Source organism: Lissotriton helveticus, chromosome 4_2 (genome assembly GCF_964261635.1).
Source record: "Lissotriton helveticus chromosome 4_2, aLisHel1.1, whole genome shotgun sequence".
Lineage (NCBI taxonomy): Eukaryota > Metazoa > Chordata > Amphibia > Caudata > Salamandridae > Lissotriton > Lissotriton helveticus.
In genome coordinates this window covers 64667091-64682419 of record NC_136064.1, presented here as the reverse complement: position 1 = coordinate 64682419, position 15329 = coordinate 64667091, and the positions used below count along the sequence as shown (strand labels likewise).

The 15329-nt window shown below is 43.9% G+C and overlaps 1 protein-coding gene across 2 annotated transcripts in view; it reads right to left on the bottom strand.

The window, feature by feature from the left end:
* The window catches only part of STARD8 (StAR related lipid transfer domain containing 8), a 635411-nt gene that overhangs the window by 553948 nt on the left and 66134 nt on the right, over window positions 1-15329 (bottom strand). The window contains exon 1 of one of the 2 annotated variants that reach the window (XM_078640145.1): window positions 3678-3924. The exons of the other annotated variant lie outside the window; for it this stretch is intronic. Coding sequence (XP_078496271.1) covers window positions 3678-3722 — 45 coding nt within the window. The 5' untranslated portion in view covers window positions 3723-3924. Of the gene's footprint in view, window positions 1-3677; window positions 3925-15329 lie in introns of those variants that run through there. 2 annotated transcript variants of the gene reach the window in all.

Here is a 15329-nt window from a genome sequence, read left to right as displayed (position 1 = left end):
AGGGCAGCATTGTTTGAGCTACTCATGCCTCACAGCAGCAGCTCCCATGGGTGTTGAATTCCTTGAGCCAGACACCTAGGACATATTGTTTGAGGTCAAGGTCGACAAAATTCCAGTTTATTGTGTGCATTGTGCAAATAGGCCCCACCCCCTGCAGCAGAAACCCTTTAGCTGCCAGTTTACAGTACCAGGGTATTGACCGGCAAAAGAGGATTGTGGTTGTTTGAAACTAAGGCGAGGTTGGTATCTATTTGTAGAAATTGTACAAACATGTCTATATGATTAATCAATTCCAACCCTTTACTAATAGGACAAACGGGTTGGAAATGCAAGGAGCTTGAGCTCAGCTTGTATTATTTACAGTGGTTCCAGTATGAAAGAGTGTACCCATGTTTGTAAAATGCAACAATTGGAGACAGTCTATGATTGGGGCTTCTGGTTTTATTGTATTTTTTTACCATTCACGCCCCCGTTTATCCATTGTTTTTTTTATGCTCATTGTATCTGTATTTTTCCAGATTTCTTTTGTGTTTAGCATGAAAATGAAGCTGCAATTGGTATATTTCCACATGGATTTAAGAGATAAATGTAAAAGCAGATTGGATTGCCCAACATGTTTTAGCCATATACAGTAAATTACAGTCTACTGAACGCATTTGCATCGCACAACATAATTTATAATCCCACAATAATGCTCCCCACGTAGAAGTAAATAGATACTCCTGCATAAGCATAAAAGCAAAATTGGGGATAATTTGTTTTCAAAATAAAATGTAGACAAACAACTATAAAAAGCATTTTGCTAAACGTCTGTGCAACTTTAAATACCATTCTCTGAGGTATTGTTTAGTGAAGCATGTTTGAAGCAGGTCAGCATTAAATAAAAGAAAAAAGATTAGCAATGGGGAATCAGTGTAAAACAATTATGGGCACGATTAAGGGCAATTTAAAAATCTATTAGGGCCAGTTCTCAAAGAAATTCACAAAAGTGTCTCCACAGGTATGTGTCCTTGCATTCATGCAGATTTACAACTTTCAGGAATTCACAAGAGTTGACGGAAGTAGGCCTGGAAACACTACCCCCAGCAATCGTTTTTGAATTGTATTTCCGCAAAAGCAAAAATACACAATATTATGCAACGACAATCTGACAAGCAATTGCAAATGTATTTGCTTTATCCCCTTTTTTCTACCCTGAAAAGCTTTTTACTCCTGCTTTTGTCAGAAGTAAATTTCCAGTCTTTCCCACATGGGCAGAGATTAGGGAGGATATGGTGAAAACCATCAAAAATATATGTGTGAGTGTGCACCGTTTCACAGGTGATTCCTAGAATTACTGCTTCACGCCAACATCCACTGCTGTATATGGTTTTGCGAAAAGGTGGCAAAATGATAGGCTGGCTTGAATCAAACCCTGTGTATGACATGAGCCCTAAAATAATCAGAGAAGCCATTATCAGAGGGGCAACGAGGCCCGTGACGGATGTTTGGCGACCTGTTCTGCAACCCCGAATATATCTCTACTGATGAGGGAATCAATCCCGAAACACGAGCTAGGCTTGTGTCTAGAGGTGACCACAATACAAGTACTTACTTGCACCGATTGAGGTGAAATACTTTGAAATTTGAACTTTGAACTGTTCTTGAAATTACTTGAACTGCACAGACCATGATGCAGTGGGGCGATACGGCGGAAGAGGTCAGCGGTGTGCTCCCAACTCCGGTATCCAAGCCATTATCAGAGCTCAGATATAGTTAGAACTCTACCATGATGGGCCACCTCACTTCAAGGCCCCAAAAAGGAAAGTGGATTTGTTTTTCCACAGGCACCTAGATTTCTGAAGCATCCACTTCCTTGGACAAGTAGATCTGGTCTAAAATCCCACATCCCTGTGCCCCTGAAGCATAGACTATCTCACGGTGATGAGCAGGGCCGGAGGGATGAAGAGGGTTGTTCGGGTCTGCGGTGCAGGCAGGGCGAGGCGTCTACAACACACCAGGCATCGGTACCTCACTACTACATTCTTCCAGCACAGATCCAGGGTACCTCAGTTTACCTCTTCAATATTAATTGTGCGCACTGTAATGTGATGCTCAGCCTGGTTACGTGTGTGTTGGAACGTTGGGAATTGGAATGTTAGTAAGGTTTGAATCAGTTGATCATGTACTTTATTTCCTGTAACTTCTATCTTCAATAAATTTACATGAAGTTACCAACAACGAATGGACTTTTATTCTTAATTTTACACGCACCCTGTATATCTGACAACGAGAGTGATTGCACATGGGAGTAAGAGAAAAAGGTGAGAACAGAGGCAGCCATGCTCGCTCAGACTACAACGTGTCCAATGTGTGACCCTGAAGCAATAATTTATGGGCGTGAGTGTGGCTTGGAGTATTTTTTCAGTGTCACGTATCCCTTGACTCATTTACAATATACAGCGCCTTGATATCTTCGGGTTTAGCGCCTTTATAAATTTGCTTCCATTTCATTTCAAAACAGGGGGTGCAGCCACCACCCTGGCACGGAATGTAGAGGAGCTGGAGGACTGCAGCCAGGAATTAAAGGGACTACCAGTGGGTGACGTCACAATAGATCCCATGACCCCAGAAGACGTCATCAAAGAAAGTATCATCCTAGAACGCCGATTGTTGCCGATTGTTAGAGCTGCAGGACGGCGGGGAGAGAGATGTGGGTTTTCTCTACACTGGGCGGCCCTTTAAGAAAATACATCTTGCACGAGCCGCGCGTAGAGAGAGAGAATCTGTCCGGCCCTTGCTGGCCTTTCATTCGATCTTGCGAGTTATGAATTTATGATGCAGCAACCATGTTAGGAAATGACAAACGTTTGCACACAATTAGTAACTGCGCACACCCCTTAACCACAAACGTAGAAAAGATGGATATTCTGAGTCAAGAAAATGGTCAAATATTTATATTTCCCACTTCAATGCAGAAAAATAAATACAAACTTTGTATTCAAACCTAGATCCCAACATCTGGACAGTGTGTATGTGTGTGTGGGGAGGGTGGGGTTGTTGGGGGCACGCGACCCAATACTGTCCGTTGCACAAGAACGTGGTGTAAACTGTCCACATTCAAGGTTAGTGTTGGAGGGGGTGGTCTAGGCGCTAGCTTCTGCAATATAAAAAGTAGGTACCAAACGTGGCAAACACATTTATTAGTATTTGAAAGCGCTCTTTTATATGATGACCTTATAAACTCTAGTTTCTAATCCGTCCCTCTCTACTTGGCCGGAATTGTGTGATCTTGGACAAAACACTATCCGCCTCCATCCCGTATACGACTAAAGTAGCGGTCTATAGGAAGGACAAAAATCCCGGATATTTCGTGTTATTTAAAGAGCCCGGTAAGTCCATTTAACTTGCGCAGACGCCCTCCCCAGGCTGGTTCAGCACACGCACCGGCCGCCTGCACGCACTCCAGTCCCTGACTGCGCAGCCCCCAGTCCCTGCCTGCATAACCCCAGTCCCTGCATGCACGCACCCCAGTCCCTGCATGCACGCACCCCAGTCCCTGCCTGCACAGCCCCCACTCCCTGCACGCACAGCTGTCTTCCTGAACACGCTGTCAGTTTTCCATGACTTGTGCTGCACCCTGAAGCGGGGGTCGCGGAGGGCTGCGGGGGGTCGTGGAGGACTGGGGGGTCCCTTACCTTGGCCCTGGAGAAGCACGACCAGATAAAGTCCAGGAGCGGCATGATGCGGTGAGGGGCGCGTCCTCGGACCCCGGTCAGTGCGGGGGCGACCCTCGCTCAGCCGGGCAGACCCCCCTGCCGGACAGCGCCATGATCCCTGTCACAGCTGGAGTGAGGCGCCCGGCGCGGGTGGAAGGAGGGACCGGAGGGTGAGAGGAGGAGCAGCCGATTCAAACTGCGCACCGTTACTCCGTTGGTTGGAACTGAGCCCCGCAAATTCCCCACACATTACGAAAGTCCGAGCGAGCCGCAGAGGCTTCTCTTTCCTGTCTCTGGAGAGGCGCTGCCTGCACCGGCTGCGGCGGAGAGCGAAAGCAAAAGAGGAGAGAGGGAGACACGGGCCGGCCAGAGAGAGACTTCACAAGCAGAACCAGGAGAAACGGGCAGGGAGGGAAGAGAGAGAGCGACGGAGACAGATAACAAAGAGCGAGGGAGAGAAAGAGTGATAAAGATGAGGGAGAGAAAGAGTGAGAAAGATGAGGAAGAGAAGGGAAAAAAGAAAATAAACGAAAGGAAAAAGAACAGATATTCGTGCCACACCCTCGGGGCTCCATCCCAGCCAGCACTGGAAGTAGCCCAGTGTCCCCCAGCCCAGTAGGAGTGGGGAGGGTGGGTCCCGTGGGTCCCTTCCTTGGGGGCCACATATCAGGACAGCCCTTCTGTATGCTCGGCATCTCTTTGGTAGAAAACTATTGGTGCTTAGAAAAGTGCAAACAAAAACTGGTCGAAAATGTATCTGAAATGGATCTATTTTTACAGAAAACATTTCAGGGGTCATTTGTGCAGCATTGCTAGTCTAACAAGCATTGGGAAATCCAACAGGCTTGGCTTTCCTATAGTCTATGAACAATTTGAGAACCCTAGAGGCAGCTATACAGAGGAAACATGGACAGGGAGAGAGTATGCACACAGCCTAGGAACCCATGCACCCACAGGCAGGTGTATATGCGTGCTCTACCTGTGCGTCCTCTCTGGGGGTCAATGGGGGATCTCAGAAGTCTGTTGAGTGTTATTATCCCATATATAGGTGTGATTATCTACAAGAATTAAGCGAGAGGTTAAATGCTCCTCTGTGGAATGCCTTTAAAGTATGTAAAGCGGGGAACATCCTTTACGACGCGGATGTTACCCCGCGCTTCCATTATGACGCGTCTCTTACAACGCAAGTCGTAACCACGACTTGCGCTGGAGGGCGCTCAAGGACAAGGAATAGTTAATTTACTATTCCAACACCTTCCCTACTATCCACGGGGACTGGTGTTGGAATAGTAAATTAAACTATTTCTAAGTCCGCACCCAACAGCGCAAGTCGTGGTAACGACTTGCGTTGTAAAACACGCGTTGTAACGGTACGCGTGGTAATAGCCCGCGTCGTACCGTCATACAGCCCTAAGTAATTGATATTATTCCACTGAACGCCAGAGGTGGGAACCGGGAGTAAAAATTGAGAAAGCTTGAATCATTCTATATTATAGAATTGAATGCTAATATCCCGGAAGGCCTCCTCACTCCGCGACAGCTTCCAGTCTTGGACTTTTCACCTGAAAATAAACACCATCGGGTGTCCGATGCTAATTAAGTCAATGAAATGGGTCAATGGACAGCAACCAAGACTGGAAACAGTGTCCGTAATGATATGGAGGCGGGTGGATCCATACCCTCCATGCTGGTTCAACAGAAAAAACACTTTAAAGACATCTGTTGGACTGGGTCCCCTCTGCAGGATCACACCAAAGATTTTTGCCTTCACCCCTCCTGTTTTCTAACCCCACTTTTGTTTGCTTTAAGAACTCTGTGCTCTTCACCGCTGCTAACCAGTGCTAACGTGCCTGTGCTCTCTCCTCTAAACTTGATACAATTGGCTAATACATGATTAGTACATTTAATTTACTTGTCAGTCCCTCGTATATGGTACCACAGGTACCCAGGGCATGTAAATTAACTGCTACTAGTGGCTGCTACTAGTGGGCAGCAGCACTCATTGTGCCACTGCTGGACCCGGCCCTCTCTGCAGGGTCGCCCCCAAATATTTTGCCCAATTCGAATTTGTTGGCTTTAGCAATCTGGGCTCTTCACCACTGCTAAACAGTGTTAAAGTGCTCATGCTCTCCCCTTAAAACATGGTAGGATTGTCTTATACCCAAATGGCATATTTAACCTAACTTGTAAGTCCCTAGTAAAGTGGTACTGCATGTACCGAGGGCCTGTAAATTAAATGCAGCTAGTGGGCCTTTAAACCGGTCTCAGGCGTGCCGTGGCAGCCGGAATGTGCAGTTCTAAACTGCTATTTCAACCTTGCAAAACAAACCTTTTGAAAAGCCTAAAGCCTCCTTTTTAATACATATAAGCAGGGCCACTGGAATTATATGGCAGATGAGGACCAAATCATGTGGCTGGGTTAACTTAATTATGCAGCCAGAAAAGGCAAATTATGTGGCACAATGCGGCACATTTTGTGATAGCATTATTGCATTATTTTGTCATTTCGACACTTGTTCATACTGTCTGGGAATAGGCTGCACATCATTAGTGCCAGTTTAACACCTAAATATAGCAATAAGCAACAGAATGGTGACCTGTCAACCATTGCAAAGGGCCTTCCACTAAGCGTAACTTTTGAATCCTTTGAGTTGGATAAATGTTTTGGAGTTAAAATCTGCAGATTGTGCAGCAGATGATGGATTATGTGGTAAATGGGGCAAATACATAATTATCTGAAAAATGCTGCACACAATTGCATAATTTCTGTGGCCCTGTATATAAGTAGTGTAGGGCCCTGAATAACCCAGAGGACAGGGTGTAGTGTATATAAAAAGTTGGATATGTACTTTAAATGTTTCATGTCCAGATAGTGGAAAACTCTTAAATTGGTTTCCACTGCTGTAAGGCCTACCTCTCCCATAGGATAACATCAAGTTACCTTATTACATTTAATAAGTGGTATCTTTCAATTGGGAGCAGGTAGATGGATCGAGTTTGGGGTCTATAAAATTGTAATAAAAAAATTGTCAAAACTCAAAATTACTTTATTGGTAAAGTCAGATCTTTAGTCACAATTCTGAAAAGGACACTGTTAGAAAGATATGAGGTCCCCGTGGAAGCTCGTATCACCATGTGTGACTTCTAAGATTTGATCTGATTGGGACCACAAGAAAGTACGACCTATTGATATATTTGTTTTGACCCTGGGCTCCTGAACCTTTTAGTGTGATATATATCCTTATGTAATTTATTAATAAACTGTACTTTATGTTTACTATGCAGAGATGTATGCCTAACATCTATGATTGCATGTACCAAGATTAGCAGACTATTTTACTGCTATTTCACAAACAACATATTGCATAAAAGATTTTTTCCCCTCGGGATTCCTCGGTTTGTTCATGTTCATACCCAGTCTCCAGGGAGTTTACTGAGTCGCCCTAGTTTGTTGTGCTTTTCGTTTTTTAGCTGTAAAATTTGCCATCCCTGGCTGCAAAATCCTAGGCAATCTGTTAAAGGCATTTTTTTGTGCTATAGGAATTCTGCTAAACAGACCCATCAAGGACTCACTGCAAGCATGGTTGGTGCCGGAGGTTCCTGAATAGGGAATATTGACATATAATTTAAAAAACCAGGGCTCGATGTAGCAGACTTAAAAAAACTTCTGCCCTATTGCCCAATGAGAAACACCTAGCCACATGGCTGACAAACACTTTGAAGAATAGGAGCCTGTGGACACGGGAGAAGCGGGGTTCACACTGGTCACATCAGAAAATCAGTGCTTGTAGCTATTTTAAACCATCTACGTGTGTGGCAGGATGAGGTTCAGTCTGCCAGATTATTGTTACTTGATCTATCATGTGGCTTTTGTTGGACCATCTCAGAGCCACTGGAATTCAAGTGCGGGCACTTGCATGGTTCGCTTCCTTCTCAACTAGCCAGTCTCCTCAATTTGCGGCCCTAACTCCATTTCAACCTGTACATTCAACCACTCTGTGGCCTCATTCAGTCTTTTGGGTTTAGCATACTTTCTTCTGCTGATGACACTCAGTTGGAACTGAAATTGGACCAACATACTTCAGATTCTATTGACCGGCCATTAAAGTGCCTTTTATGCATACAGATATGGAGGTCTACTAATTTCTAAAACCTAAATAGAGACAAGACAGATGCTGATATTAAATTCTGTAAATTGGACTAAACTTTTGTGGCATTCCCTACTTGGCCCTACTCCTTCTACAATTGCATATGTGTAGAAATTAGGCATCCGTCTGACCAGCATTTGTCCTTTCTACCAGAAACTCAGAAAGTTTGGCCCTCAGGTTTTGCAGGAATAAAAAAGCAGGGGAAAAAAATCAGCCCATTTAGCCCTTTGAAGAAATTTGGACTGGTGATTGGGGTGTTAGGTCACATCTGGATTACTGTAATGCCCTAAATCTAGGTCCTCTCGAGCAGTCTATTTTGAATCTCCATCATCTGTAAAATATGACAGTGAGACTGGGGAGCAGTCTCAGGAAATACAACAATGTCTCCATGCGGTGATGAGCCTGGGATGGCTGCCTGTGCAACAGAAGATCCAGATAAAAGCACTCTGTTCGACACTCCCCGGGCCCTCTCCGTTGTCAAGCCCTGGGGTCTTGTAGACCCGCCAGAGCTCTATGGTTTTGTTCTTCTCTTCTCTTCTCCTAGATGTGCCCCATTTGAACTCTCGGTATGGGGTGGTAGAGCTTCCCAGGTGCCATGCTCCAAGCTTTATAACGGCCTTCCGGTTGACCTTTGATATAATTCCATCATTTTGGTCTACAATGCCCCTGATGTTCTCTGTAGATCACTCATCTGAGTTCCTACTTATGGGTGTATGTGTGCACTAGGGCTCCACACAGCGCCATAATGCTCCACAGAGTGAAAGCTGCGCTTTACAGATATTATATAACATAACATAACAAACACACAGTCAAACCCAACTTATTCTCACAATTGTAGGCACATTTCAATGTCTGAGGGATCATTTGTGTTTCTGTTTCCTTTTTCTTGTTTTCTTTTCCTTCTTCTATCTTTGAGCCAAGAAACTTCAGTGAGTGTGAAATCAAAAAATAAATATTAACAAAAATATGTTTTTAACATAAGTGATGTCTTACAAGAGTAAAAGTGACTTTTTGAGAGGCTTGTATGACACTGCATCGAGGTAAACATTATCTTCCAACAAAGACACGACTTCCACTACGCCATGGAAGTACTTTTATCATTACTAATTTTCTTAACTCCTGCTCTACTTACCTACACTTACTTTGCCAATGTAGTGTTTAGCTTAATATAATTGATATAATACTTTTGTCATGCAATATAATGCACGTATAATATAGTGTTGGTATACGCAGCAATGGAATTAACGGAGAGATTCCCATGTACTAGGACAAGTGACTCTGGGATGTGCAGACCAGCCGCAGCCCGTGGAGGGAGTTACTGTGGGGCAGGAAGGCGGGGCGGGGAGGGGTAGGGTGGGAGGTGCTAAAAACCGGAGTAAGGATAATTGGAGGTAAGTAAACAATTTCATAAATAAAACGAATTTCGTAGTACGCACTGCATCGCAAAATGCAAGGCAGTGAGCGCTACGAAATTCGTTGTATTAATTAAATTTTTTAATTACCTCCAATTATCCATACTCCGGTTTTAAGCACACCCCCCCCCACCCTGCCCCGCCTGCCTGCCCCACTGTAACTCCCTCCACGGGCCGTGGCTGGTGCAGAATGCCACTGCCTGGGTTCCCACTGGAGCCATGTAAAGTGAGCACATAACTCAGGCCCTCTACTGCCTATGTGGACTCCACCTGGCTCTACCTGCTAAGCTGAAGGCACTTCTAACACGCCCTCGTTACACCCCAGTAAAACGAAGCAAAGCAGAACAAACCATCAATCCTCTGGTTACCGCTCGCCCATCGAAACTCTGACTCTATCTATTTAGTCTGCCGCTGCCCTATCATATTCGAGTTCTGGAAATCAATTTTTGAAACTATTAGGATCCTAATCAAATTGAAACGTCTCCTCTTCCAGGACTCCTCAGCTATATAGTCAAGATACCTCTCTGCATGGTAACGTGGACTGCTATACTACGACTCTTCGCTAGGCGTAGAATAGGTACCACCAGGCTTCTTGGTCCTCCGCCAACAGTCTAGCAATGGCCGGGAGATGCAACCTACTGCCATGATCTCACTGATACTTTCCCATCCATGCTGCCAATCACTAGTAGACCACAATACATATGGGTACCATTGAGATCATGTCTAGCCAGCAGATCGGATGCCTCCCTCCCCCATGGCTCAAGCTCGGTCTCCTAGAAGGCCGGTCGAAATGTAGAACTTGCATTCACAATGAGAAGCTGATTAATCTCAAGAATCACAAGCTACCTAACCTGTGAGAGCAGCTGTGTATTTGAATACTCTGTGTTTTTACTTGTATGTAAAAGACTCTTTTTGTCTTGTCTTAGTACAACAGGCCCATTATAATGCTGTGTTACAATCATACACCCAATATACTTATTCTCACACATGCAAAAATGTTGTAATCTTTAGCGTGAACCTAGCCAAAAGACAGCGGTGTACATGGTCATGTCACAGTGGACACAATTTGACTTGAAATTCTTTTGTTTTATTGGTATGCCTAAATTCATATAAATAGTGTTTAGAAACTGAAAGCACTATGCACTCTTCCTCCTAATAATTTGGATCTCTGGTTCTACATCAGAAAACCACAAAGGTCAATAACTTTTTTTCTTCAAGCTCCTCCATTATGAAAGGCCAACTATGGCCATGCTCAGAGCTGAAGCACTCTGCAGATAACTGGGAGAGCTTGTGCGATACAAAACCATAAAGCCTTCCGCCTGTGGATAAAATCATTTGATGGAGCGCAAAAAACGGGGTCATCCAGGCCGATGCCCCCCTGGTGGGCTAGCCCTTGCACCACAAATTATCCCCGTGGGACAACCTGCTTTGTATTATGCACACTAGAGCGACAAGATGTCATACCCCCCTTTGCAAACAGATGGCAGCAAGCCCACTGCTTAGGCTAGTTGCGTGCTACAGGACTCACTTGACTGGATCGCTGTGGTATCATTTTATTTTTAAAATTGACTCTATTTTTCAGAATTGATTTGGGATTTTTCTTGTGTTGTGTTTTCACTTTATTACAGATTGTGTGTTGTATACATATTTTACACACTGCCTCCAAGTTAAGCCTGACTGCTTTGTGCCAAGCTACCAGGTAACTAAGTACAAGTTAATTTAGTGACTTTTGTGATTCACCCTGACAGGTTTCCCCACCTCTCAATCTATAACTCAATTTCTTACAAAAAGCAATAGGTGTATAATTTTCTTTAAGTGCCAAAGTGACTGATCCTTCCTTTAAACAATCTTTGAGTGGGCCCGCAAGACCCTTACGAGCCTGAAGAGGACAGAGAATAATAGTTACTCCTAACACATACTTCTACCACCTGGTGGTTTCCAATACGTCAGGTTGAAGGCCTTCCCCTGGCACCTTGCTTCATATTCTGAGGGTGCTTGGCATCTCCAGAAGGGTCCTGTTGGAAGGTTCCACATGTAATACAAGGACTGATCATCCTTTTCATCCCTGGAGGACATCAACAATGCGTCCATACGGTGGACTTGGAGGTCGCCAGATAAAGATGCTTCAGTACACATAGTTGTTGGGTCACAATGGCCAGTCTTTCAGTGGCGAATCTTAACCCCTTGCACGCTGATGACGTAACCGCTCCGTCATCAGCTGCGGGTGCGCTGTGCTGATGACGGAGCGGTTCCGTCATGGCCCCGCCCGCTCAATGGAACGCCCAGCGCATGGCGTGGCGGCCGGGCCATGACGGAACCGCTCCGTCATCAGCAGAGCGCCACCGCGGCTGATGACGGAGCGGTTCCGTCATCAGCATGGATAGGGTTAATGTTGTTTGAGCTGCTCTCCCATTACAGGGGCATCATTGTAGATCGTTCACCGAGTGAGTGTTAGCCAGGAAACCAAACAGCGAATTCCGCGCCTGTGCTGAGCGTTCTATTGAGCGGGGCGGGCCATGACGGAACCGCTCCGTCATAAGCACAGCGCAACCGACGCTGGTGACGGAGCGGTTCCGTCACCAGCATGCGCCTGCCCCGCCCCCTTAGCACTGCGGCGGAATAGCCGCCGCAGTGAAGGGGTTAACATCCCCGCTGAATTCTTCTGTCCAACCTTTTGATAGAAGCTCAAATCTCCTTAGACCACTCTATTTCTCACACATGTTGTAACTTCGACAGTGAAACCTGTGCACTATATAGGAGTTGGATTTGCATTCAAAATCACTGGTGCAAGATAAATAATTCTAAGTACTTCATTCTTATGTAGTGCTACATTTGTCTCACTCGGTGGTGAAAAACATGCTCTGATCCAGCCACAGTAAACAAGATATATTCGCAGAATACAAAAAATATATTATCAGGTAACACACTCACTTTTCAATTCCTTTTCATGGTACTGCTTTTCTCTACAAGTCATTCTAGTGATTACCTGGAGTGCCCAACATGCCCACCCCAAGTGCTTCTTAATACATTTGAAACAAGCATTGGCAAAGCCAACAGGTCTCTCCCCTTTAAGACTATTGGCTTTGCCATTCCTTTTTATGCATGCTGTATAGGATGGGCATTGCAGACTTTAGCAATGATTTGTAGTCCTGCTGTATAGCAGCAAGGCTGATGTGCAGCTGGACTGAAAATAATAATAAAATAACTATCATCAGGGCCAATGGAATTAAGCAATTGTGCGGCTGCTGCTAATGTAGCATAATTTAGAATTGCCACTTTTGCCACATAATCCACCATCTGCTGCGTAATGTGTAGATTTTAACACAAAAATAGTTTCTAGCTCAAACGGTACAAAAGTTACTAAAAATTGCTGCATAGCGTAAGGCCTTTTGCAAAGTCACCTTTCTGTTGCTTATATTTGGATGTTAAACAGATACTAATGAGGTGCAACCAAAGCCCAGTCAGTGTTAACAAGTGCAAAAAATTTAAAATAATTAACTAAGCTATCACAAAATGTGTTGCAATTCACTGACTAAATTGCCTTTTCTTACTCCATAATTTACTCGACTCTGACGCATAATTTGTCTCTCCCCTGCCACATAATTCCAGTGCAAATACAATCATTGGGGTGGCCCAAATGTAGCCTTAATGGCCTGTGTATTAAATGATACAAACAAACAATGGTCCATCAGGGAGGTGAACACAAGGGGTGAATGTATCACTTACTCTTTCACAATATATGAAAAATCATCTATTGGGGAAGGCAGCAAAAAACAATTGAATTCGGAAAAAAGACATATATATATATGCACTTCAACAGTTTTTTGTTGAAATTTCTGAAAAACATTAACTTATGCATCGACATTTGAATATCAGGATTATAAGGAATTAGAATAGGAAGGTGCTCTGAGAAGGTCCTCATGAAAGTGTAAAGAAGAGAGGAATGGGAGTGTTCCTGATCCTTTTCTGAATTATATTTCTTCATCTACAAGCCTATCAGATGCAGAAGCATGGCATTATCTGCATCACATAGAGGGCACAGTTGATCGATTACTATTGCCATCATGTGGATAGTAGATTTTCATTCAGGCTTAATTCTAAGAACCGTTGATATTTTGACCTGACACAATGAAGGGGGCACTAAATGCCTCAAATGCGGGTCTTCATCAGGACTAGAGAAGTGAGTGGTGAGAAGAGCTACCTGGGTGTAGACATCAACCAAGTCTGACAACAAATGCAGAAAATATGAGGTGGAACAGGCCACCAGGCTCAGTCTCATCAGGTAATAATAATCCCCCTGAATAGCAAAATCATCCAAAACTGTCCAACACAAATCAATTCAGGAGACACCAGGTTTATTCTACTTCTGGGAGATGCATATCCACCTTGTGGGGAAAACACGAGTGAGAGCCATCCACAAGTGCTCCAAAAGCGGTCTACTCAGCGATACAAGTATCTTATTACCTTTGTGTCGCGTCCGTATCTCTTCTCACTTCTTAGCTTTGGATTTACCTTTAATAAAAAATATACTGAATAAAACATTTTTTAAAACACTCTGCTATCTGTCATATAGTTAGATCTCACACTGGGTGAAGACAGATGGGTACCTATAGCTGTAGTTTGTTAGAGAAGGAAAACGAGCATTGGAAATGCCACTAGGTCTGGCCTTGACAAGCTGTTCAATGGTTAATTATGTTTTATTTTTAATGCAAATCTATGCCACAAAGAAATGTAAATCCTAAATGCAGCCATTTTTTTGTGATTATTGTTTTAATAAGAATCTTTTAGTCGAGCCATGAATATTAATATTTGTATTATTAATGCCTGTAAAAGAGATCATAATAGGTCACTCCATAGTCAAGCAATGAAAATCAGGGACAGGCTTTTATAAATTAAAAAGGAGACAGAAAATAAATCATCTACATAGTTTCAAACATTTGAACAAAATTTCCCGGGACACTTTGAGGCACAGGGCTTCTGCAGATAGAAAGTTCTTGTTTGCTGATCTGTATGTAATAAAGAGGAACAGTTGCTGCAACAATATTACCCGGAATATTGTCCAACTTACTGGGACTTTCCCGGTAAAATCAGGCCAGTTGGCAACTATGCATCCAACTGAGCACAAACAAAGGGTAGGCAAAAGAAATCACTGATATTTAAAATTAATATTCAAAATAAATAGCATGCTTTAAAGTAGTGTTGTCACTAATGATAAAGGAAATCTTTTTAAGTGGATGTGAACAACGCGCACGGGCTTTGTGCAGTCGCTCAAAGTGAGGAAAGACAATGGGCGAAGTAAGCTGATGAACTGCCCTGTGATGCATGCTGTGGTGGGCGGAGAAAAAATGTGAATGACAATCCAACAGACCAATTAATGAAGCCCTCGGACCAAAAGCCCCTCTAAATATGTAAAAAATGGATGAGTTTTCGGTAAAAACAATAGTTTGGCAACAGAGCTACAGCTGACCTAAAGTCCAGGCCTAATAATAATGGATAACACCAAGGAGTCAGTCACAAACTGGTGCGTGCTTTCCCAGGAGGGCACGGCGTGTATCCCATGAATGGAAGGGAGTAACGTACTGTTGCGTTTCACACAAAGAACTAACCAATGATGAAGCATGACACCCATTCGGTGACGGTCAGTGGCTTTGCAACACTGCAATGGGCCCTGATACAAACATGGAAAACTGACTCCTATTCCCATGACGAGGAGTAAAAAAAAAAACAAGCGTATATTTGCATTGCACTAGGTCTCGCATTTACGAGACTTTGAGCTATTGGCACTGTAAATATCAATAGCCTACATTCTTGCAAATGTGAGACCTATTGAGTTGCAAATATTGTTTGTTTCCTAGCGCCCCATGCCGCGCTTGCACTTAATAGAGGCCACGCACCTTTCTTTAGTAGAGCTGCATCTAAAGAAAGGGCTGCGGCCTCTTAAGTGCAAGCGTGGCATGGGACACTTGGAAAAAACTCACAAAAAAATGTGTAAGGCTATAGGTGACGCATTTGAGAGAATTTAAGCTATTGTCATTTACAATGCCAATAGCTCAAACTCTCTTAAATGCGAG